The 24,144-nt window shown below is 37.1% G+C and overlaps 1 protein-coding gene across 1 annotated transcript; it reads right to left on the bottom strand.

Annotated features, from left to right (window-relative positions):
- Nucleotides 1–13,947: 13,947 nt before the first annotated feature.
- nt5c1bb (5'-nucleotidase, cytosolic IB b) lies at nucleotides 13,948–23,309 on the bottom strand. Its single transcript, XM_079434357.1, has 6 exons — nucleotides 23,086–23,309; nucleotides 22,824–22,991; nucleotides 21,757–21,886; nucleotides 21,475–21,597; nucleotides 21,086–21,270; nucleotides 13,948–15,364 (listed from the first exon to the last, which is right to left on the bottom strand). Exons 1-6 carry the CDS (start codon nucleotides 23,206–23,208, stop codon nucleotides 14,999–15,001), a joined length of 1,095 nt encoding a protein of 364 aa, XP_079290483.1. The 5' UTR covers nucleotides 23,209–23,309; the 3' UTR covers nucleotides 13,948–14,998.
- Between the last annotated feature and the right edge of the window lie 835 nt (nucleotides 23,310–24,144).

The following is a 24,144-nucleotide window of genomic DNA, read 5'->3' as shown; positions in this document are numbered from 1 at the left end:
ATGCAAGAGTGAGATTATGTCAGAGGAATTTACATTCTCATTCAGATTTAGTGTGCAGCAGTGACCAAGGGCCTTTCCAGCAGTCCTATTAATTCAACACCAGGCAGGCAGGCAGTACGTGATCCAATGTGGTATAACACATTAAGTTAGTTTAATAGTTTACAGGCCAATCTAAATAAATTATTAAACTGATATGCTATGTTTGTATAGTATGCTAATTTTGTAAAGTATTTAATAATATATTTTTATGTTGTATATGCAGTCAGTATATCCCTTTATGCAGTCCAAAAATCTCACATGAATGTCTAACCACTGCTGTTGTATTTGTAATTGCGCAATAGAGTGTTTGTTATAATTTTGTCCAGGGTATTCTTAGATTTGCCCTCTAGATATTTAAATGTTAAGTTTAAGACTTAAGACTTTATTCTCATAAGAATTCCAGCATTCTCATTCATCTCAATGGCAGTTGATAGGCTGGTGCAGGCAGCCCTGAAATAATGAGAACAGGATGCTGCCATCTTTGCTGCTTGAAAAAATTATTTTGTTAGTGCTCTAACATAACATGTAGTATTTTTTAGCAGTTTATATATTTCTTGCAAAAAAAAAAAGTCAGAATGCACGCCTGTTTTTAAAAGCCTATCAGTGAATAAAAAAGATACAGATTGCACTTTTGGCTCTGTGGACTTAAAAATACATGTGCATGTTAAAAAAAATACATAAAACACTTTTACAGTTTTCATATATTCACACCCTTACTCACTCTTCTTACTTTTGTAATTTTTCTAAAAGTCATTAACTTTTTCACCACATCATACATGATGTATTGTGCTTGATAACATTATGTGGCAGAAATTACAGTGCTGGAAATGAGGTTTTAATCGTTTTGTTTTTAATCAAATGTAATGCATTTATCTTGGTAAGGCTAATTTCATAACCAGCACATTATTTACATCAAATTCACAATTACGTTAGATTTATTTATTTATTTATTTTTTTAATTTTTGCATAATTTGACTATATTACAGGTTTTTATTATTATTTTGTTTTATTAAAATATTCTGTTTACAAGTGATATTCACATTATTTTTTTATTTTCCTAACACATCTCATATTTCTCATAACTCATGCATTTAACAATTAGGCCTACACCAAGTAAAAAACAAAAAAACTTACTATACACTCTTAAAAATGAAGGTTCTTTATTGGCATCTATGGTTCCAGGAAGAACCTTTAACATCCCTGTAACATTTCCATTGCACAAAATGATATTTATAGTGGCAAAAGATTCTTAAAATGTTCTTCGCACTGTGAAAAGAAGTAGAAGATTATTTTAAGAACTGAAAGGTTCATTAGGGGATCCAAAAATGGTTCTTTTATGGCATCACTGCAAACAACCCTTTGTAGAACCCTGATCTTTATGGTTTTAGGGGCAAAAAATGTTGGTTGAGGTGGAAATGACACCACAACTGTACGTAATTCATTATGTAGTCTGTAATAGGTTGTAATTTTGGTCAATTTTACAGATTTAGTTTTTACTCTATAAAAGTGGTTTATCAGAATCAGAATGCTTATTACACTCTGTTCATCTCACTCGGTTTAGATCATCATATTAACATGAAATAAAATATGTAGTTTAGTAAACTAATTTGAATAAAAATCAACCCGGGACATAAAAGTGCCTGAGTTACAGCATCGCCAAACCATTGGTTTGAGCAAACAAGTAGTCCTGTACCTGGCCGGACCCCAACTTGCACCACTGCTGCCAGTGTTGCCATGTTGGATTAAAACAAACAGCAATGTTTAGACAGCATTACAGAGCCACGGTGTTTACACTCTTCACGAAATACTATTGGAAAATTACACAGTAACACTTTAGATTAGGGAACACATATTCACTATTAACTAGTTATTAGCATGCATATTACTAGTATATTGGCTGTTTATTGATAATTATGAAGCACATATTAATGCCTTATTCTGCATGACCATATTTTAGATCCCTTAAACGTGCCTAAACATAACTACTACAACTATCAATAAGCAGATAATGTTTTAGGTAACTCTTAGTGAATAGTGAATAAATGTTCCCTAACCTAAAGTGTTACATATCAAGATCCATGTTTTGTTTTTGTAGTGTTAAGGAACCATATATTTATATTAAAATGTGTCACTGCTGTAGTTGGTGATGCGAAGGTTCACTTATTATCTGCAGTGTCCATTAAAGCAGGAAATCGACTCAGTCTTCTAATATAAAGATCAACCTCCTCTTTCAAATGAAGGTTGTTTCTGGCAACGACTGGAAATCTCACTTTCCGACAAATGGCAAGGGAGCTCTGCAAGTTTCATTTGACAGGCACACACACACACACACACACTCTCTCTCTCTCTCTCTCTCTCTCTCTCTCGCTCTTCTCAGGCACACACACACACACACACACACACTCTCTCTCTCTCTCTCTCTCTTCTCAGTCACACACATACACACACACACACACACACACACACTCTCTCTCTCTCTTCTCAGGCACACACATACACACACACACTCTCTCTCTCTCTCTTCTCAGGCACACACATACACACACACACACACACACACTCACACACACACACACACACACACACACTCTCTCTTCTCAGGCACACACATACACACACACACACACTCTCTCTCTCTCTCTCTTCTCAGGCACACACATACACACACACACACACACACACACACTCTCTCTCTCTCTCTCTCTCTCTCTTCTCAGGCACACACACACACACACACACACACACACTCTCTCTCTCTTCTCAGGCACACACATACACACACACACACAAACTCTCTCTCTCTTCTCAGGCACACACATACACACACACACACTCTTTCTCTCTCGCTCTCTCTTAGGCACACACATACACACACACACACACACACTCTCTCTCTCTCTCTCTCTCTCTCTCGCTCTCTCTTCTCAGGCACACACACACACACACACACACACACTCTCTCTCTCTCTCTCTCTTCTCAGGCACACACACACACACACACACACACACACACACTCTCTCTCTCTCTCTCTTCTCAGGCACACACATACACACACACACACTCTCTCTCTCTCTCTCTCTCTCTCTCTCTTCTCAGGCACACACACACACACACACACACACTCTCTCTCTCTCTCTTCTCAGGCACACACACACACACACACACACACACTCTCTCTCTCTCTCTCTCTCTTCTCAGGCACACACAGACTCGTCTCTCTGCCCCCTCACCGCCCACCTTTTTTCAAGCAGTTGCTAAGGTGACGGCAACGACTGCATTTTAATCAGATAATAAATTAAGGCAACGATTTTTTGTGTGTGTTCTACAAACGAACGCTTCGTGAATTTAACAGGTAAACATGTTTAAAACACTTAAAAGTTAACAGGTTCAGCTAGCACATCTGGAATAATAAAGCCAATTGAATAATATTCCATTCCCTGTGTGTATTTTGTGCTTGAAAAAGTGCACTGATTCAGCACGGCATGATATAACCGCACACGTTTATCTATACTACAGTTATGTAAAACTACATCGATCCAATTAGTTGCCAGATACAGTATGTGATCCATACAAACAAATGAGAATCCCGTCTCCCTTAGCGCCAGATTAGTTATTGATCTGATTATCCTTCACACATATGGTTCTTCTGCTGAAAACACACAAGAACAGAACGAGACAAAGCCTGCATCTCATTTACACTTTAATATACTCCTGTAACTCTCACAGGCAGTGAGAGCATATAGGATGCTGAGCCACAGAAACATTACAAATATGGCACACACTATGACATGTGGCTGTGTTTTGGTCTAATATAGATGTGAAGCACCATGCCTCTATTCTGGAAGTCTTATCCTTTCAGAGCTCAGCTTGACTAAAAGCTTGATTCAGTTGCAATGCCTTCTGATATATTTATGAGTCAGGGACAGACTGCATTGTTTACTACTGCTGCGGTTTGTATGATAACGCATCCTACACAGCCAGGCCTTTATATCTCCAAAATGTCTGCTGAGATAGTTGTTAAAGAGATTTTTTTTTTCTTTTTTTTTTTGGATGGCAGCAGTACCTAAAGAAAAAAAATAATCATTGCTCAGAGGTTGTTCTTTCAAAGCTCAGGGGACTTCAAGGACTTAATTGTTTTATTTGTAAATCAACTCATATTTTCACTAAAACTCAGAAGAAATCAAATCTATAATTGTTATCATATAATAAAAGGTATTCAACGAATATCGATAGCAAAGCTTAGATCAGTGGTTCTCAACCAGGGGACCGGGTTCCATTGGAAGGCCCAGAAAACTTTCAGGGGGACACAAGTAGGCCTATTTATTATTATTAAGTATAAAGTATTAGGAATTATTATTAATATATTAAAATCTTAACTGTAATGGGAATTAAAATGCCAAAAATACAAATAAAATCTCAAACTGTAAAGTGATTATTTTCACTCTCAATATTGTTTTTATTGAACAACATACAGTTCTTGAAAATTCTGGAATTGCATAATGAATGATAATGATCAATAATAATGAATCAATCTTAATCAAACTTGATTTTTTTTTTTTTTTATATCAACACTCCCCCGCAAAAAAAACAAGCAGCTTGTTATTATTACTGAAATATATAAGCATATCAAATCAAAAAGGTTAAGAAACTCTGGCTCAGATCATTTAGAATGTATTTGAAATTATATATATATTATTTTTCCTATATATGCAACAACAACAACAAAAAATATATATATATATTAAAAATGATAAAATAATGTAAATAATTAAAGAATTATATTCATATGATTATTAATAACAAAAAGTGACAGGAATGACTTACTATGTTGATGTCCCTGGGAAGGGAGACAGATCGGTTGGGGTATCTAGAGAGGGTTTCCTCTCTATAGAGCAGCGGACTCAAAGGTCTGATTCTCAGGATGGGGTTTGGATGACTTTCTGGAGGACTCTTAACTTCTCTTCTCTCATTGCTCTCAAATGTGATGGCCGTCTCTATCTTGGTCTTAACTTCCTTTATCTCATCTTCTCTTCGCACACAATCGATGTCCGTCTCCAGGTAGGCTTTTCCTACAGTCTCTGGTGCACCTTGTTCTTCCTGCATCCCATCCACAGATTGGATGCTATGCAGGGAAAAATCCACGTCCCCTGGCTGCTGTTGGTCGTCTGGGATCCTGGACTTGCTGTTACTCTTACTGTTACTGGAAATGGAAGAGTTAGACCTGGATTCAGTCTGCCTGGACAACACGAACAGGTTGGTAGGGTGAAGGACTCGGCTGCTCACTTCATCCAGGAACTGCGAGAACTTCAATTTGGCTTCGATTTTTAGTTCCAGTTGATGCTGTAACACAGCCAAATGCGACATGGTCTGTCCAGAGGTCATGTTGGCAACTTTACTGCGGCTCCTCCCTTCGTCCCCAATGGTCAATACTGACCCCTGCTGGCAACTCCCAGTTTCTCTAAGGGGTATGCGCTCTTTTTGTTGGTCACAACGTTGCTCTACTTCATGGCATCTGTTGGTGTTGAGCTTTAGGCAGGTGGTTGCCTCTGAGCTCATACTATCCCAACTAGAGGCCCGTGACCTGCTGCTGTTGCTGGTGCTCCTTCCGCTGGGACTGGAGGTGAGGCTGCATGACTTCCAGCTGGCATGTCCGGCTGCGAGACACCAACCCACACGTCCTCGAGAAGAGTAAAACATCTGAGGGGAGGTGGATGAGTTGGAGGAGGTCGTGGAGCTGCATGATCTTCTCCTTAACTGGAGCTGGTGGTACATGCTGCAAGCGGGATCCATCGCCCCATAAAACTCAGCAATCCTACTGGCCTGAGCCAAAGATGGGAAATGTCCACAGGATCTGGTGCCTAGACAATGAATGAGCACGAAACCCTGATTTTAAAGCATTTAGCCCTAATCACTGCCCACTGTCTGCATTAGTGGCTGGGAAAAACTCAATATTTAGGCCACAGAAACATTCAGTCCCCTGACTGCCGTATATATGGAAGAGCAAGTTTATCACCCAAATTAGAATCCAGTTCTATTTAGCTAAAAAAATAAAATAAATGGAGATACTGTTATGAATAGTATTGCAGTCAATGACAAAAAATGAGCATCCAAAACAAAGGAAACTTTAAAACAAATAAACAAAAGAACTAGTTGAAATGTACTCTGCAAGTTAGTTACATTTGAACTGAAATTCTTTTATAAATTATTTTCAAGAAGGTTTAAATTGAATGATTCTAAAAATTCAAAATAATATTTTCCGTACAGTCTTTCCTTTAAAATAAGTAATAATAATAATTTAAATAATAAAATATAATAAATGAGTGTTGAAAGCACTGAAATGTAATATAATAAATATAAATAATTATTATATATATTTGTAATATATAATATATAATTAATTATATTTTTTCCATTTGACTTTTTGTGTTTGTGTGTCCACTTGGTGGACAAATCTTTTTCAAAAATTAACAATATATATATATATATATAAAGACAAAACAAAAACCTTCATTCTTGAGGAAGGCAGAATTTTCTTTCTTTGTACTTTGTTCTCCAAACATCTCTTACTTTATGCCACCAAAAAAAATATGAAAATTAATTTTAACTAATTAAATTAATTAACTAATTAATTTTAACTGAGATTTGTCATAGCACTTGCTTATTATTGCTCTTTTGATGATTCAGATTGCTTCCATTGTCCTCATTTGTCAGTCGCTTTGGATAAAAGCATCTGCTAAATGTAATGTAAATGTAATTTTAGTTTATAAATTAAAAACATGCTCTGTTGTATTCAAATATGACCCGCATTTTGCTCTAAAAAGCAAAGAGAAGTCAACCAATATTTCAAAGCTATAGTCAAACACATGCAGATCAAATGAGAACATTTTATGAAGTGATGTGTTTGTCAGGTCATGAGAGAAATTGCTTTAGAAGTTTGCCCTTAATTAGGCCATCTACTGATTGCACAACAGACTATTTTTTTCGAACTTCTTTCTTCCAGGTCAATGCTTTCTACTGAACATTGATCACAGATAACCGGATAACCTCCCACACTCATTTTTATGGCTGAGAGTTTAACATTTTCATTAAATATAAGGGAATCTGTCGCACAAGCGTTAGATTGTTTGTTGTTTAGTTGTGTAATGCAAATTCATTATTTCCCGATAATATCACCATTACACTTTATCGACCGCTGTTTGAGAGTGAAGTGATGAGTCACCGATGACTAGTTTTAATTAGGCTGCTTGTGTGGCTAATAAGTGTGGCAAAAGTTCAACACAATGAAAGATGGCCTTCTGTGATGTTACATCTGTGGGGTTTCTCATGCAAAAACACCCCAGCTGCAGTCTGAACAAATCATCGCCTCTGTTGTGCCTCACATGTCTTTGAGACATTTTTTTCCCTAAATCACCATGCAAATTACTTTACTGCCATGTGTTTTTACACACATTTGAAGGTTAATAGTGATATAAGTGTATATCAACAATGCATTGTAAGTCAATATTTTCTAAATGAGAGGGGCTGGGAGGGACTGGAGGAGGTTTGGAAATGAGAAGGAAGTGAGGGAAATAATGGCACTAAACCAGCTAAATGATTACGAGAGGCCTGTTTATGAGTAATTTTAATTTTATTGAGCAGAAATGTTACAGAAGGGAGAACACAGTAAAAGTGCTGCTGATCATGCTGACTCTTTCTACAACCTGCATCATTATTATACTATAACCAGTGTTGTAAGCTATACAGAAAATTTAGCTATACATTGAAAGCAAACCCTTACAGATTTCATAATTCTCATTATCAAATCAAAGTCTATACAGCGCTGGGTAGATTACTTAAAAATTGTAGTCCGTTACTGATTACATGATGAAAATTGTAGTTAGTAAAGTGACACTAATTGTAGGGAATGTACTTTTTAGATTACTTTTTTTATTATTATTATATATTTAATTGCATGTACCATATTTATATATAAAAAAAAAAAAAAACAAAGAGAAAGAAAATGTATTGCATCTTTATCAACATCATAAAATGCATTAAACATTACATTAGACTATAATTACAAGTACTTGATTTTTGAAATCTGATTACATAATCCAGATTACCTGTATTCAGTTACTACCCAGCACTGCTCAGCTATCTAAACTGCTAAATGTGAACTAAATGAAGTTCCTAAACGTAAGTTAGGGAGGAGCGAGCCCATCTAATCTTTTCATTCAACAGCTGCTTACCTCTCTCCGGTCACTCTCACCAATTTGAAAAAGCAATGCTGATATTTTCTTTTAAATTTAAATGCATTACTTTACTAGTTATTTGAAAAAGAAGTAATCTGATAACTCGCATTACATGTAATGTGTTACTCCAACCCTGCTCAACAACTTCAAAAAGTCCTCAAGATACCTCCCATGGTTCCCCAGAAAACTAACCCAAGTCCATGATGCTACTTACTGCTGTGGACGTTGCTAAATATAGCCTTGGCTTGAGGGCATTTTCATGAGTTCCCCCTGGTGCTGTGCTACAAGCCCAGCCTTCTGCGCACGTTCAGGCAAACAACTCCTTCTGGGCTCCTTCTCTCTGCCAAATGTGGGAAGAGCCCAAGCAAAGGGGACCTTTATCCCACAAGGGCTGCAGATCTCTATGAACTGTACTTCATAATAAGTGGACAGTTTTAGATTCTCCTATGATGAATGTCTTTAATAATCTCTCATTTTCCAATGGTGCCAGAGGCAAATTTAGCCCCACACCTTCTGACAGGAAGACGATGAGGTGATAGGACCCTTGAGAGCCCGTAGCTGTGAAATTGATTCCTGTTACATCAGCACAAGCGGGGATAATTGGTGACGGGTCGGCAAAAAACATGCTCTCTGTTTTCTCCAATAGACAGTCCAATCGTTCACCATCAGGAATCCCCGGTAGCCTAAAGGAGACACGCTGAAACAGGCAGGTGTGGGATCCTGGACTGGGATTTAGTTCTCAACTGCTAAACATGAGTAAATAAACTTCACTTGTGAAGATATACAATTTGCTCTCTGTGGTGCACTGCAGTAACCATAAAACCTTACCTTTATTTTCTCAAAGCTAAGCATCGACAGTCCTCATCTGACAATCTTTGGATTTTACCTTTAGTCTTGAGAGATCTTGTCTTTCTGGGACCCAACAAATTCCATTTGTCCTTGACTGAAGGCATTTGTTTTTCTCTGGAATTTTCAGAGACCTGACTGAGGGATTTGGATATGCAAATTGCTCATCATAATTTAAATGGTTATGGAAATAACAATAAAACGAATGTAATGGAAAGAGCAACAGTTCTGATCGATACATACTATAATTTATATTTGATTGCTTTTTAAATAATTGTTCCTACTGAGTAATCAAAGGGGTATAAAAGCAGAAAGAAATATTTAATATTCAGATAAATGATGTTTGTATTTTACCAACCTGAAACTTTTCAGGCATGTGTATTTTTCACACTTAAATACTTTTTTTTTTTTTTTTTATATCATATATGTAGATTCTATACATTTCCTAAAGTGTTATAATAATAATTATTATTTATTATAAATGAATATTATTATTAGTTTGGATTTTATTTCTATTTATTTATTACCAATTTTTGTTCATATTAATACAAATCATTTGTAAAATAAAAAAGGTTTGTTTCACGTAATAGAAGTTGACATTTCTGTGCTGATTAACACTGATGAAATTCTGACTGAACACTTTAGTGAATCCATTATTACAGAGGACATTAAATAAATATATTTCATAATCTTGCATTAAACTGAGGACAAAACAAATCATGTTTCTTATGCTTCAAACTGCATAATGACAAAGCCCTAAATTGAAAGAGTTTTTTTTTCTGAGTCCCAGAAGATTATTCTGCTTACACACTGCTTATCTCTCCTCATATTGTGCGATCTTCAGAAAACGGTCTTGCTTATATGTTCAGTGCTCCCTTCAATCCTTCCTTTATCATCCAAAGGCACGATCTTAAGATGGCTGCATCTGAAAACACCAGCAGGCTGATTTATTTCAGGTAATGTTGTGGGAATTAAAACAGTAAATCATTACCCCCTGCAGGAGCTCTATACCTTTCAGCAATGCCTTCACCTAGAAATGTGCTACACAAGCAAATTAAATAGAAAACATGTGGGGAAATGACAGACAGACGACAAGCTTTCCCAGAGAGGTGGGGCTTCGGATCTTAGGGGAGCAGTGGCCTTATTAGACCAGGCATGATGTTTTGTAGATGCCAAGAAGCAGCATAGTCAATGTGTCGTACTGGGACAGATTTAAATATAATTCAGGAAAACCCAGCGAGCGCTGGAAACTAGAGCTGTCAATCATGCTTTTATGAATCTTTTAAAGGCTTCACTGTAAAAGGCATGCTGTCATGGTGTTTTACTGACTACTGGTTCTGGTTCCTGTTGACCTGGAAACCATTGTGCTCTGGGAGTCCCACAGGCGAAATGAGGGTTGGTCTGACCTGAATGCATTTCATTACATTACAGAAAATGTGAGGGAAAAACACTAGTGTGCTCAATCTGTGGGTTTGGCTTACAGTGTAAACATAATCAACATGCAAGGGCTCACAGAAATATTATTTCAGATCTGTTTTAAGATGCTTCCTCATCATCTTTTGTTGAAGCACTAATAACACCAATTTTTATAAAAGTTTTTTGCATTTATTTTTAATGTTTAATGTATTTTTTGCATTCTAATTTTTTTGTGTAATCCACTTAGCGTTCACATTCAAACCGGTTTAGGAACTGGATAACTTTTTTTGTCTTTTTATCCAAACACCAACATATAATGGTTTGAACTGATGCAATACCAAAGATGATTTATTTTTTTTATTTTTTTATTATGCAAACAAACATGCTATTTAGAGGTGACAAATCAGATACAGAGTAACCAGGGTCAACAAAACATACATGACAGCCAACATGGTTTGTGTGAGTATGAGTGTGTGTGTGTGTGTGTGTGTGTGTGTGTGACTGGGTGTTGGGTTTGGAAGTATAACCAAAGATGATTTATAATCACAAAGCGTGACCACTTTGAACGCACCATACGCCATATCAACATCACCAATAACAGCCAACTAAAATACATGTTTCACATACAGTCTCAGTTACACTCTGAAATATCCAAGCGCTCAAGCATGACTTTCTAATGCCATTACACCCACACGTGTCGCAGCCACACTTCTCCCAATACCCAGAATGTGCAAACTGGCACATACACACGTCACCTCAGCCGCAGAAATACTGAAAGCATAGCACAATTCAGCCAGAACTGTGAGTCTATGTTTTATGTTTAGTCCTCTTTCATGAACACTAATTATAGTGTATGTGAGGTTAAGCTTCTTTTGCGGGAGCTCAGGACGCTCACTGACTGTAATCCATTGTCATTAATTATGTCTCAAACATACTGAGCCCACTCACTTCTCCTGGAGTCACTGCTGAAGTATCCATGGAAACTGGAGGACGTGCAGAGCTCATAAAGAGAGGCAGTCTGTTGCCCAACAGAAAGAGAACGGACAAATGTTTTTTTGGGAAGGGACACTGGCCCCTTGGGCTTCAGTTTTGGCTATATTCACCATTTGGAATTTTCTTTCAACTGTGATATGAAACGTTGCACTAAATACGAAGGGATGTACTCTTGGAAGAAAAATAGTGTGATATCAAGGCTTTTGGATTAATGGCACAAACATACTTTAGTCTCATAGTGCCATCTTCTGATTAGTACAGGGATTTTTATTGAAGCAATGCTGATTTAAAAGGTTAGTTATTTAAAAAGACACTTTTGAGCACGGTGCTCGTTGTCTTCTGTCTTAAGATAGTTTATGTATTTCCACAGCAGATTTTACGGATTTATGAATTAACTGCTTATTTCAAAATCTTCCCAGTCTACAGACACCCGCTTCAAACATTACAGTGCTCATGATAACTTTTGTTAACTCTACAATCCACTTCATCAGCTAATCACTCTTTAACAGCAATGCAATACAGAGCTGCTGTAAAATGGAAGTTCAAGAACATTCTAAAAATAGATATTAGTTCTGAATCCAATAAGCAAAGTGGTGTTCCGAAAGTACTGATGTAGTCCTAAAAACTTTTTTTTTTTTGTCAGTCTGTGTGAATTGTGTGGTGAATATTTATAGTGACTCTTGCTGCCTTCAAGTGCTACTTGTGGCCTCAAGGCAGGTGTTCATTAGGCTACAGGAGTTCTGAGTTCTGGCCCCCGAGGTCTACTTTCCTTTTATGAGTTTATGCTTCCTTCACATGCTATCAGAAATGTCCTACTTCAGAAGTCATAGTTTTGAGTTTGTCTTGATCAAGCTTTGTTGCAGTAAAGAATTGGAAATCATATATGTCAGGTTCAGTCTTGACTGCTTGTTCAATTACACTACACTATCTAGATAGGCAGCTTGCTGACAGTTCTAAAATTTCAGTCACATAGCATATATGCTATTTTTGCTGCATATAAAACATACAACATGCATCAAATTGTTATTTACAGTATATATGAGACTTTAACAACAAGACAAGACAATGCTGATTTAGTGGTAAAAAAAACAACAACGCCTAAACAAACAAACAAACAAAAACAATAAAAAATACAGTTTAAAGTTTATGGCCCACCCAAGTAGGAAACTAAGGTATCAAAAAGAGTTCCCTAGTTCAAAATATGACTCGTTATTACAATGATAATGGCACGTACTGCTTTTTTTATGTGTACTGCTTACACAAATGTAGCAAATACATTCCTTATAAGCTTTGCATCGAAAAACAGCGATCTGTCATCGATGCTTGAGGCTTAGACCTTCAGAATGATATATAGTTTGTCAAGATTAACTTTGTCCCGTTTAATTTAATCTATTAAAACACAATGACACATGCAAACAAAGAGCGTTCGGTGCACTGGCGTCGGTTAACAGGTTGCTTTCATGTTCAATTTCCAACTAGGAAAATAAAATAGTTTTTATGTTGATTCTGATAGCATGTGAAGGCAGCATTAGCTCAAACCTTGATAGCCTTACCTGCGTGTCATTTTCTAGTAATCCTAAAGGCCTTGATTAGCTTGCTCAGGTGTGTTTGATTAGGGTTGGAGCAAAACTCTGCCTTGGGGGCCAGTGCTACAATTTCATGGAAGTAGTCTAAACTAAACTAAATTATTAAAAAAAATATTAATTTATATGTTGGCTATACATCTGATCGATTTCTGAAGGAAGCAGCATCCTTGGCTGCCTAGTGTTGTGTGTTCGATTCAGTTGAGCTAAACTGTCTGAAAGTTGTGGTTGGTGGTCAGTTTGTGTGTAAATGTTTTTTTTTTAACCAACTTTCCCCAGTTTTAATTTCATTTCTAGTGAGAAATTTGTACTGCAGTAATTCAAAATTGCTTAGTTATCACAAAAGCACTCTCTATTTTATTGTAGATCATTAAACTATTATGCTGCCTCAGAATTATGTCCCAAATAATTGCCTGATAGGGCAGCAAGGCAACAAGTCAGCTGCCTAATAAGCTTTCGGACACAGCACATTGAAAATCAATTTCAGGGGGTTCACAAACCGGTTGAAAAGTCACTGGGTTATAGGGTGAGGCTACAAGTCATATACAATTGCCAATGTTTTGTGTAATGTACATCACTCAATATTAACTTACTGAAGAGTTGTAGCAATGTCTCACAGGTTCGCAACAGTATAGCGCTTGTTTGTATTTATGTTGTTTATAATTGTTCTTTTCCATTAAGAACAGTGGAGGATAAGGTATGCAGCCAATAATGACTTACATTTTTAGCAGTTCCTGTTTATATAGCACTCTTACATCATTGTATGGAAAAGAGCAGCTGAAACATTTTTAAATGTCTTCTTTTGTATTCCAAATAACTTGACTCACACAAAGTTTTTTGTCATCTAAAAATCTTTATTTATCCAAATTATAATTCAATTTTACCTCAACCCAAAACAAATCAGCCTAAAACCAAAACAAAACCCATGTAGAATAGTGAAACTGCTTGATCACATTTGTAAACATACAAATGGCAGATCATTTACATGCAGAGTTTAAGAGCTTATGTTAACATCATGTAACAACAAAATGATTATGCAATTCAGTGACATGCAACATACCCTTAATAGCAATCGATAGTGTTTCTGATGATTTTAATACAAGCAGATATATTATGTAACTGTCATTTGCAAAACAAGCAACGTGTGGAAAGCAAATTAACCTTTGAGAACATAGATGAGAACATAGCACCACAGTAAATGTTTGCAACCACGAAGCAGCATAATGGGCAGATGATAGTCCTGACTTGCAGAGAATACTCTAATAATGATAATGAAGGCCTCACTTTAATGAATTCTGAAGTGATGTACTTTCCTCCTCAAAAATAAGTGCATTTAGAACAGCCAGATAATATCAGTTATGAAAATCTATTGACCAAAAACATTTCAAAGTGTGGTTTTTTTTTTAGTTTTAAATAGTTTTTCTAGTTTTTTTTCAAGCTTTATTAATATATAAAGCAAATCATCCTACTATATGAACCCCATAAAAACAAATCTCCTCAAAATATTCCTTATAAATATAGCATCTATATATCTATATAAAGATTTATAAAAAATTAGATGGATAGATAGATAGATAGATAGATAGATAGATAGATAGATAGATAGATAGATAGATAGATAGATAGATAGATAGATAGATAGATAGATAGATAGATAGATGTCCAATAAACTACAAATAATTTTCCAGCATTGCTAATAAAACAATCTCATTAGCAAAGTTTTTGTGCGAGGAAAAAATATGTTCAGAAAACATACTTCTACACAGCAGTTCCTATGACATGTTTGCATCGTAAAGCATTGAATGTAAGGGGAAGATGTCTTCATCTAAACAATATAAGCTATATAATGAACTCCCTTAGTGGCTGACCTGTAACATCATTACGAGCTCTTATTTCTGCTGCTTTTCTGGTTCAATCAGCTTCCCTTTGTTATATTTCTGTCCTATCCCATATGGCACGTGAGCAGCAATAGTGCCCATCTCCTTGGCCCCCTCAATGTGGAACATCTGGTCGTCAAAGAATATGTGTGGCCGAATCTTCTGCAGCAGTGGCCCTTTAGGGGCCCCAGCAAGGAACAAAGCCTCATCGATCTCCAGGCCCCAGCTTCTGAGTGTCTTAAGCACACGGGCCCCAGAGCTGGCCGCGCTTCTGGCCGTCACCAAGAAGGTGCGTATAGGGCAGTTCAGTCGCTCGTTTTTGGCGTAGAATTTCTTCTGGAGCTTCCCTAGAGCCTCCAGAAAGCACTTAAGAGGACCCTGAAGATGAATAAGAGGGGAGGAGCATGTCAGCCAATGGGAATAGAGTGAAACTTATGATCTATTATTGGAAACCACAGCTGCATATTTAAGACAGAGCCTGCATTCGAAAGCTGAAAAATGCTGCCTCCACAGACAGCATATGGAGCTAGGAATCCCACAAGGCCTGTCTAAATCCAGTGATTGTGTCACATCCTGTCTACTAAAATACTTTAATCTGTCGGTTTTGAATGCAGCATCGTTTCTTATGATATCCCACTATCCTGTGCATTTGATTAAAGACAGTTGAGGTCAAAAATTAAAGTGTCATCTGAAAGTTGCGGTTGGTGGTCAGTTTGTGTGTGAATTAGTGATGGAAAGATTCCCCATACATGGCGTGCCGTCTACCTGCTGTGTGTCTTTGTTTTGTTCGTCCTTTTGATTTCCTGCCTCACTCAACAAGTATCTTCATTGTTTATCTACGATCGGTCTCAGCTTTTAACAATTAGAGCGACAGTGGAAGCTTTTAAAAATGAGTTTAAAGGATCTGGTTCTCTCCTGCCATACCTTTTGGGGAATATACCTGTGCACCTGTGCCGCTCTTCTAAAAGGATAAAGAATACAACTAAAACAAATAAAATATCATAATCAGTAAGCGATACTGTATGCACAATGAACTATGAATTAAGAAGTGAACATTAAAGTGAAAGACACTTTCACCTAACCATTTAGAGCATCTCTTCTCCAATTAGACAGCAAATATCCAGCTGGAGTTCACTAAGAGTTGGTGGATGAAAGGGATCTGAGAAAAACTGTCGCTTCTTCTGGGGAATATAGCATTTTAGGTTCACCTTGATTGATAATGACCTTCAGCGTTGCAGTATAAAGGAGAAAATTCTGGATGCCAGCGTCTCTCATCTCCTTCCTAATTGGCGCAATAGCACTTCTTCTTTTTGTGGTGACCGGAGAAAAATCTGGAAAGAAAGACAGCGTTGCTCCATTGGAAGTTTTCACCGAGGCATGAAGTCTGGCAGCCCGCAGAATGAGCTCCCTGTCCGTGTACCACAGCAGTTTAAAGATGAAAACCCGTGGTTTAACACGATCTGAGGAGAGCCTTGTGTACACACGATGCGCTTGCTCCACTTTGGTAGCGATCTTTTCAAAAAGCCCATAGGGTCATCCTTTTCGGAACCTTCAGGCAATCCAACCAGACGCAGATTGCTGCGCCTATTGCGATCCTGTAAGTCCACAACCTGTTGCTCAAGTGCGCCTATCGTGATCTGCGATGACTTTCTTTTGTTCTCTCATCTCCCCTGTAAGAAGATCCAGTTTAGAGCATAGCAACTGAACAACTGACATGTGAGAAGCGAACTCGTTCCACATCGCCGTCAACTCAGTTCTTAGAATGTCCTCAAAGTGTGTAACAGTGTTCGCCATCTTGTCCATCATATCGCTCGCGGTCGGTGGCTTGGATTTCTTCTTAATCGGAGAAGCCGATGGAGACAACTCCTGATGTTTACGACTGCATGCCATCAGGTAAAGCACCACCAATGAATAAAACTTAAAACCATACGAAAAAAAATCAGCAAAAAGAGGCCAAACGTACGGAGCTCTACTCAAGTGCGATTAGGTCCATGAGCACGTCACGTGACTCAGCTGATGACTTTTTATATAACACTGACTAAACCTGTGTTCTAAGCCTCCTAAGCCAAACAAGAACTTTATAAACTAATTTGCTGACTTTATTAGTAAACTGGCTACACAATACGATCGTTTTTTAATTCTAGGCGATTTTAATGTACACGTGTGCTGTGGGCAGGATGAGATGTCTAGAGAACTGTTAAATGTGATTAACTCTACTGATTTGACACAATGGGTCAAAGGACCAACTCATAATTTGGGACATACATTAGATTTGATTTTATCTTTTAACCTGCACATTCAGAATGTTGTGATTGATGAGGTGGTGTTTTCTGACCATAAGCCAGTGTTTTTTAATGTCTGTTTTTTAATGAGAAGTTGAGAGTGCTTGTACCAGAAAAACTAGAAAAATTAATGACTAGTGGAAAGTTTGCCTCATTATACAGAAATCATTGTTTAACTACTCTATTTGAAGAGGCTCTGAGGAATTTAAGAGTGGATGAACAGGTTAATCAGTTTAATGTTGTTTGTGCTGAAATTTTAGAAAGTGTTGCTCCTCTTAAAGTTAAAACATGTAAAGGCAAATATCAGCCATGGGTAAATGATTCTATACGGATACTTAGACAAAAGGTTTGACAAACCGAGAGGAGATGAAAAAACACAAACTGCAGGTCTACTATGACATTTTTAGAGAATCTTTATTGACGTTTCAGAAGGCTGCTAGATGTGCTAAAAAATAAATATTACTCTGATGTGTTATCGCAAAATGCAAATAACCCTAGCATTGTATTTAAAATGTTTAATTCAGTCATAAATCCTGTACAAACTAGGTATCCTGATTCTTCCACTACTAAGTGTGAAGAATTTCTTAATTTTTTGAATAGGAAAATTGTTGATTTACATTCCAAGATACCAAAATTTCTAGTATTGGTAGTCAGTGTTTACAAATGTGCGGAAGGAGGACCATATACACATATTTTGTGTCAGTTTATCGTTTAAAATGCCCATTTCGTGTGCGTATCCTGGGTGTTTTAATATTAAAAAGCCTACTGACTCGGTACTTCCGCCTACCTCAACCGCGACCTTTTCCACGTCATTGCGTATTACGTGACGTCACGAACGCGCATCACAGAACAGAGCAAGGCGAGCATTTGTGCTTATAAAACTTAAACTTTTTTATTTATTTTTGAAATGACCGATCGTTTCGCTAGACAAGACCCTTATTCATCGTCTGGTATCGTTTAAAGCCCTTTGAAGCTGCACTGAAACTGTCATTTGGACCTTGAACCGTTTGGGTCCCAATGAAGTCCATTATATGGAGAAATGTTTTCATCAAAAACCTTAATTTCTTTTCGACTGAAGAAAGAAAGACATGGACATCTTGGATGATATGGGGGTGAGTAAATTATCAGCAAAAGTTTTTTTAAAAGTGAACTAATCCTTTAATGTCGATCATGGATCAGATCGATCCACCATGGCAAACAGCGAATATATTTGTACTGTTTAATGCATTTGAGACGTTTTGTTTTCCTCCGGGCATAACTGAGATGTCACAGGTATATTTTTCATTTGTTAATGTTAGAAAGTCATGCAAACATATCTATTTTACTGTCAGGAGTGGGTGAGGTTTACGCGAGAGCAACGAGCACTAAACAGACGGAGGGCAATCATTCTGAGTAAAATATACATTTTGCTCAAATATTTGTTGTTGGACATTAAATCTTTTGTGGAATTTTAAACCTACATATAAGTGTATTTTTATGATAGCAGAAACTGTAAAGGGACTATTGTAATGGGTAAAATGTTCAAATGTAAACTAGTACGGTCCTAATTACTAAGTTTCTTATAGCAGTTTAAATATAGTAATTTTCTTTATTTTTTATTTTCATTTTTAATTCAGTGACTATAACTTTTAATTTAGTTATTTTAATGCTTTAAAGAGCAATTTTAGATTGTAATGTTCTATTGTTCTGCTATCTGTTCTGCAAACTATAAAAGGTACAGCCGTCATAAATCCACGTTACCATAGACCACGTTAGTTTCCCAGCATAAGTTGCCACAGTGACTGAGCTTGATCTAGGCCTATGTTAAATTTGCTTTATGGGACCAAATAATTTGACAATGAGTCAGACTAACTGCAATAAGCCTGGCTTATTTGGTTAACTTGTTTTATGAAACAGGCCTCCATTGCATCGTATTGCATCGAATCGCATTGTGTTGAATCGAAATCAGATCGCACTGCATCGTAATAGGGGTGAATCATTTTGCATCGCATCGGTAGCTGCTTCATATATACCTTTAATGTATCGTATAGTTGGTTATGCATCAATATGCGTATCATATCGGCCTCAGTCATGAGATGCACATCCCTACTGTGAATGTATGTTTTTGAACAGCTTTTTCCATTTTTATTTAATTTGTAGTGAGAAATTAATATTGTACTAAATATATAATTGTCACCAAAGCTCACTCTGTTTCGTTTTAGATCATAAGAAAGTTAAGGTCCGTTCACACAAAGAACGATAAGTAACTAGTTACCAAATATGCTTTTGTTTTGTTGTCTGCCACTTTAAATGCTCAAGCTCTTCAAAGCAGGATGGATTCTGATTGGCTGTCAATGTTTTTATTGTATACCAACTGGAAAAAAATTGTTCTTAAAGTTATTACAATGATATTGTTCCTCTTATCGTTATAGTTGTAGTATGGACTCTGCTATTCTTTTTTTAATTTAGAATGGTTTTTAACATCTTATCTCTATCATTATTGCTATAGTTATTGTTTTTGGTGTGAACGGGCCTTTATGCTATTATTTTCAGGAGGTGCTTTTGCCTGCAAATCACTGCATGTAATTGCATTGCAAGTCAGCTTTCGACGCAGCTAGACTCTCAAGTATGTTAAAAATGACCCTATGGAGAGCCATGTGGTGTTGTATAAATAGCATCTCACTGAATCCATTGACAAAAAAAAAAAAAAAAACCTTGTAAGGTATGTAAAGTTTCTTCTATAAAGGGCTTGCACGACTGCACATTTTCACTAGTTGACTAGAAGTTGCTGACTAGTCAAAGCGTCAATGATCAACTGTCTTTAGGAAATGCAAAACACACAGGTTTCACTTTATTTTCATTTTTACATAATTCCAAATATATTTGTACTTTATAGGTTGCTATCGGTGCATTCAAGTCATGTTGGAAAGATTGTAATTACAAGCTGAACACCCATGAAAGCCTTCAAAAAGTCGTAATTACTAACATAACTGAACATATTCCAAGTTAAAACTGTCAGTGAGAAAATATGGCAGATGCAAAAGATGCATCTTCTTTATTGATGGCAAATTTGTTGAAATTAGTGAAATTAGCATTATTTTTTTCTTTACCAAAAAAAAAAATAAAAAATCAAGATTCAATTTACAGAACCTCCATAAATGTAATAAAAATTAATTAGGCCTAAATGCAATAACACAGAGATGCACGTTATTGATTTATCATTTTAACCTTCCAGAATTTTTTGTAGAAAAATAACATCTGTGTCTTGTTCCAACCAGTGACTTGAATGCACACAACTTCCATATTCATAAATATGAACTTCCCAGGTGGACTGGACCACAGTTCAGTCGTTTGTTCTATTCGAACGTAAGTGCCCTGCGAAGTAGACATCACAGAATATTCCGGCATGATTCCAGTTCGAAGCGAACGTATATGTTCCATTCAAAGTGCATTGAAGTGTGCGAGACGTGAATTTAAATTGTATTTATTTACAGTGGTTTATTATGTCACACTCATCCGTGTATGAAGACGTTGCGCAGCGCAAATCCATGAATGAATGTTCCGAAGTGAAGTAAACTTCAACGGATTTCCCCTGCTCAGGGAGTAGGGAGCATGTCAATCGGAACACAGTTCATGCACGGAGCTCACTTCTAACAAGCTGATGATCTGAATCAGGTGTGTTAACTAAGAGAGACATGCAGAATATTCAGAGCGGGGTGGCGCGAGGACTGGAATTGTGAACCGCTGAGCTACACAAACATTGTGTTTTTGAACTTCTGCTGCGTATAGAAGCAAAACTAGTCACGTGATCCACATCTAATAGAAATACCTGATTTACCTGTGCGAGTGGTTTATTCTCATGTTGTTTTTCATGCTCAAAGAATGTGTCCAAGCCGTGCTGTTTCACAATAATCTCTGACTCATCAGAGAAGAGCACAGCATCCCCATCGAAAGCCACGCGCAGCTGAGTCTCAGACAGCTGAGAGTCCACATCAGACTTAAACATGATGGCTGCTGCTATTCCTGTCATGGTAAATGAAACATTACAGTTGCCCCCTTACTACACTAAAGTATGAGGAACATCATTACTCTAAATGTACTGAAACTCATTGATTAATCTTAAACTATGCAATCTAAAAATGCTGTCAATTTACAAGGTTATTTACTTCAGTTTAGCATGCATGCTGTAGTTGTTGCAGTACATTTGTGTGTTTATCATCAATTTACCCTCCTCAATGGCCTCCTGGACTTTCTTGGAGTCTTTGGAGAGATACAGGTTAGTCATATAGGCCTTGAGGTAGCCAATTGGGCTCTGACCTCCAGTCATGCAGAATCGCTCTATCGACAGATCTGTAAAAGAGGAATTTTCATTTTACCACTCAACTACTGTCTCTTGCAGTAAAACTTCCTTGTACATTGTGCAATGTTAAATAGTTGTAAATTTTTAGGGGTTGCTCAGATTTATGATGTAACATCTAGACCAGAATACAGTGCAAATGACACACCTACCATAGTGGTTTATGCTGTTTATGAGTCGCACCCCAACTTGGGCGTGATTATTTGTCATGAGAACAATGTCAAACAGCTCTTCACTGTCTGGATAGAGATTCCTCAGCCGTTGATTTACAGCCATCAGTGCCTGTGTGAATATTACAAGCAAGTAACTCTTGTTTTCATAAGCAAGCAAGCAAGCAAATAGCCTCATACCAACATCAAGCAGCATAATGAACTGTATTTGCAGAGTTACAATAACTGAAAGCAGAAACCTTGCACATTCATGACCATTTCTGCTCTTGGTGGAAAGATAATAAAAAAATATTATTTAATCATGCAGGACATAGAAATGTGGTCCTGTAGTGCAGAATAATTCTATTGCAAATAGAATGCTCCCATTATAACTTGTGTGTTTGTAGTACCGGATGGCTTGAAGGGGGAAGTTTTGAAAGAACGCGCAGAACAACTCGGATATGTGTGTACAAAGATGTTTCAAATCTTTTTAGACGATTCTAACCCTGTGTGTAGGGTTAAAGGCCCCCCTTGCCACCTCATACATTTATACGATTTTTAAACAAAATAAACGACTTGATTTATTTTCACACAAAATCTGTTGCTCCATTAATATTCAATACAACGTATATATTTTTGTATTTAGCCCCTTTTGTACCCTATGCTTAGCATATCTGCTATTTGGCTATTAAAGCAACTTCATTTCCACTTCATTCATTTCAAACTTTTCTGCTCATTACAAATTGGACATGTTTCTCAATTCAATAAGTTAATGAGTTGTTGGACTGCTCGGACTAGGTCAATCAGGAATCAATCAGAGTCAGACCGATTTTTAGAACAGGATCAATCGAATCATTGAAAGATCCGATTCAAAAGAAACAATTCTCGAATCGGACACATTGTAGCGTCGTTATATCGGGCGTGGCCAAGAACGCACCCTTTTTAAATAAATAGTAAGTATTTGAATGAATGAATGAATTCATTAATAAATACATAAATAACACCAACTTGACCTACTGTATTAATTTGTGAACGATGTTATTATTCTAATGTGTGGATGTTATTCTCACTTTAACGAAAGGAAAAGCAGGTCCTTGTTTCAGTGGCTCTTTCTCGTGCTCTTGCTGATGTTGAACATATTTCTCCAGTCCATCTTCCTCAAATATCTTCCTTTCTGCCACCATATCAAACAAGGTGCGGGAAGAAACTGCGATAGTAACTGCATATATCGGCTTGGGCTGTTAAAAGACACGTCCAAAAACAATGACAGTCAAACTGGCAGCAGCTAATCGTATACAAGCCTATAAGCATAACGCCTCACTGAAAACTTACGGGTCTCGGTTTTGTTGATTTTAAGTTTTCAAAGTGCGCTTTAGCAGCTGCCCAGTCCTTTTCCTCAGCTGTAGCTTCCTTTTTGTCAGTTGAAGCCACCTTTGTTTGTTTTATTTCGCTCATTGTCTGTTCTTAGCCTAACTGTAAATGGTCTGTTAATGTTGGTGTGCGTGCTTGACTTCCTATGTTGAGGCAGGGCTGGATGTCAGACATCGCGGAAATGTGAAGGGGTTGGATGCTGAGGAGGAGGCGTTCCGTTTGACGCAGGACGTTTGTGCTTTCACTCACAGTCTGAGATCCACAGCTAGTCGTTTTTGTTCACTGTAAACATAAGGGTTTTATCTCCAAGACCATGTCACTTATTTGAATATTTTTGTTATTATTAAAATACGACAGCTTCGTTTTTTCTGTGACCAAATGTTTGGGTGTGTTTTTAATTATTTTATGTAATATGTTTCTTGTGTGCCACTTAATAATTATATAAATTATGTGTAATTATTACATCAATAAAACATTCTGTTTTTTTGTTGTTGTTTTTTCTTCTACCACCTTATAGCATAATATAATGTGTTGTCTGATGAACACTATTATTATGATCTAATGATCCTATGATGTTATGTATTTGTAGTAATCATTTGCCGTCAGGGCATGTCCCAAACTTACAGTCTTTCCACTTGACTTATCTACTTCCATGATTTCCATTTGGCACAAGTGTTCAAGTGGCTTGAAGACCACAAGGCTTGAATTTTTCATTATCTGATGGGACACGTGAAATAAAGTTTTCACAGTGCTTTATTTACACAGTACAATGGCACCAGTGCGCTCACCACACACCAGCTATTGGTGGAGAGGAGAGAGAGACAGAGCCAATTCAGTGGATGGGATTATTCGGAGACCGTGATTGACAAGAGCCAGTGGAGGGAATTTGACCAGGACACCGGGGATACACCCCTACTCTTTACGACCAGTGCCATGGGATTTTTAGTGACCACAGAGAGTCAGGATCTCGGTTTCATGTCTCGAAGGATGGTGCTTTTTACAGTATAGTGTCCCCGTCAC

The sequence above is a fragment of the Barbus barbus genome (genome assembly GCF_936440315.1).
Source record: "Barbus barbus genome assembly, chromosome: 14".
Taxonomy (NCBI): Eukaryota; Metazoa; Chordata; class Actinopteri; order Cypriniformes; family Cyprinidae; genus Barbus; species Barbus barbus.
This window is presented reverse-complemented; position numbering and strand designations above follow the sequence as displayed.

What these genes read in the sequence shown, in the direction of transcription:
- nt5c1bb (XM_079434357.1), bottom strand. Translation starts at nt 23,208, where the DNA reads ATGAGCGAAATAAAACAAACAAAGGTGGCTTCAACTGACAAAAAGGAA. An exon ending in AATCAACAAAACCGAGACCC is followed by an intron (nt 22,992 to 23,085) that starts GTAAGTTTTCAG and finishes GTCTTTTAACAG; the next exon opens with CCCAAGCCGATATATGCAGT. An exon ending in CTGCTTTTCCTTTCGTTAAA is followed by an intron (nt 21,887 to 22,823) that starts GTGAGAATAACA and finishes ATATTCACACAG; the next exon opens with GCACTGATGGCTGTAAATCA.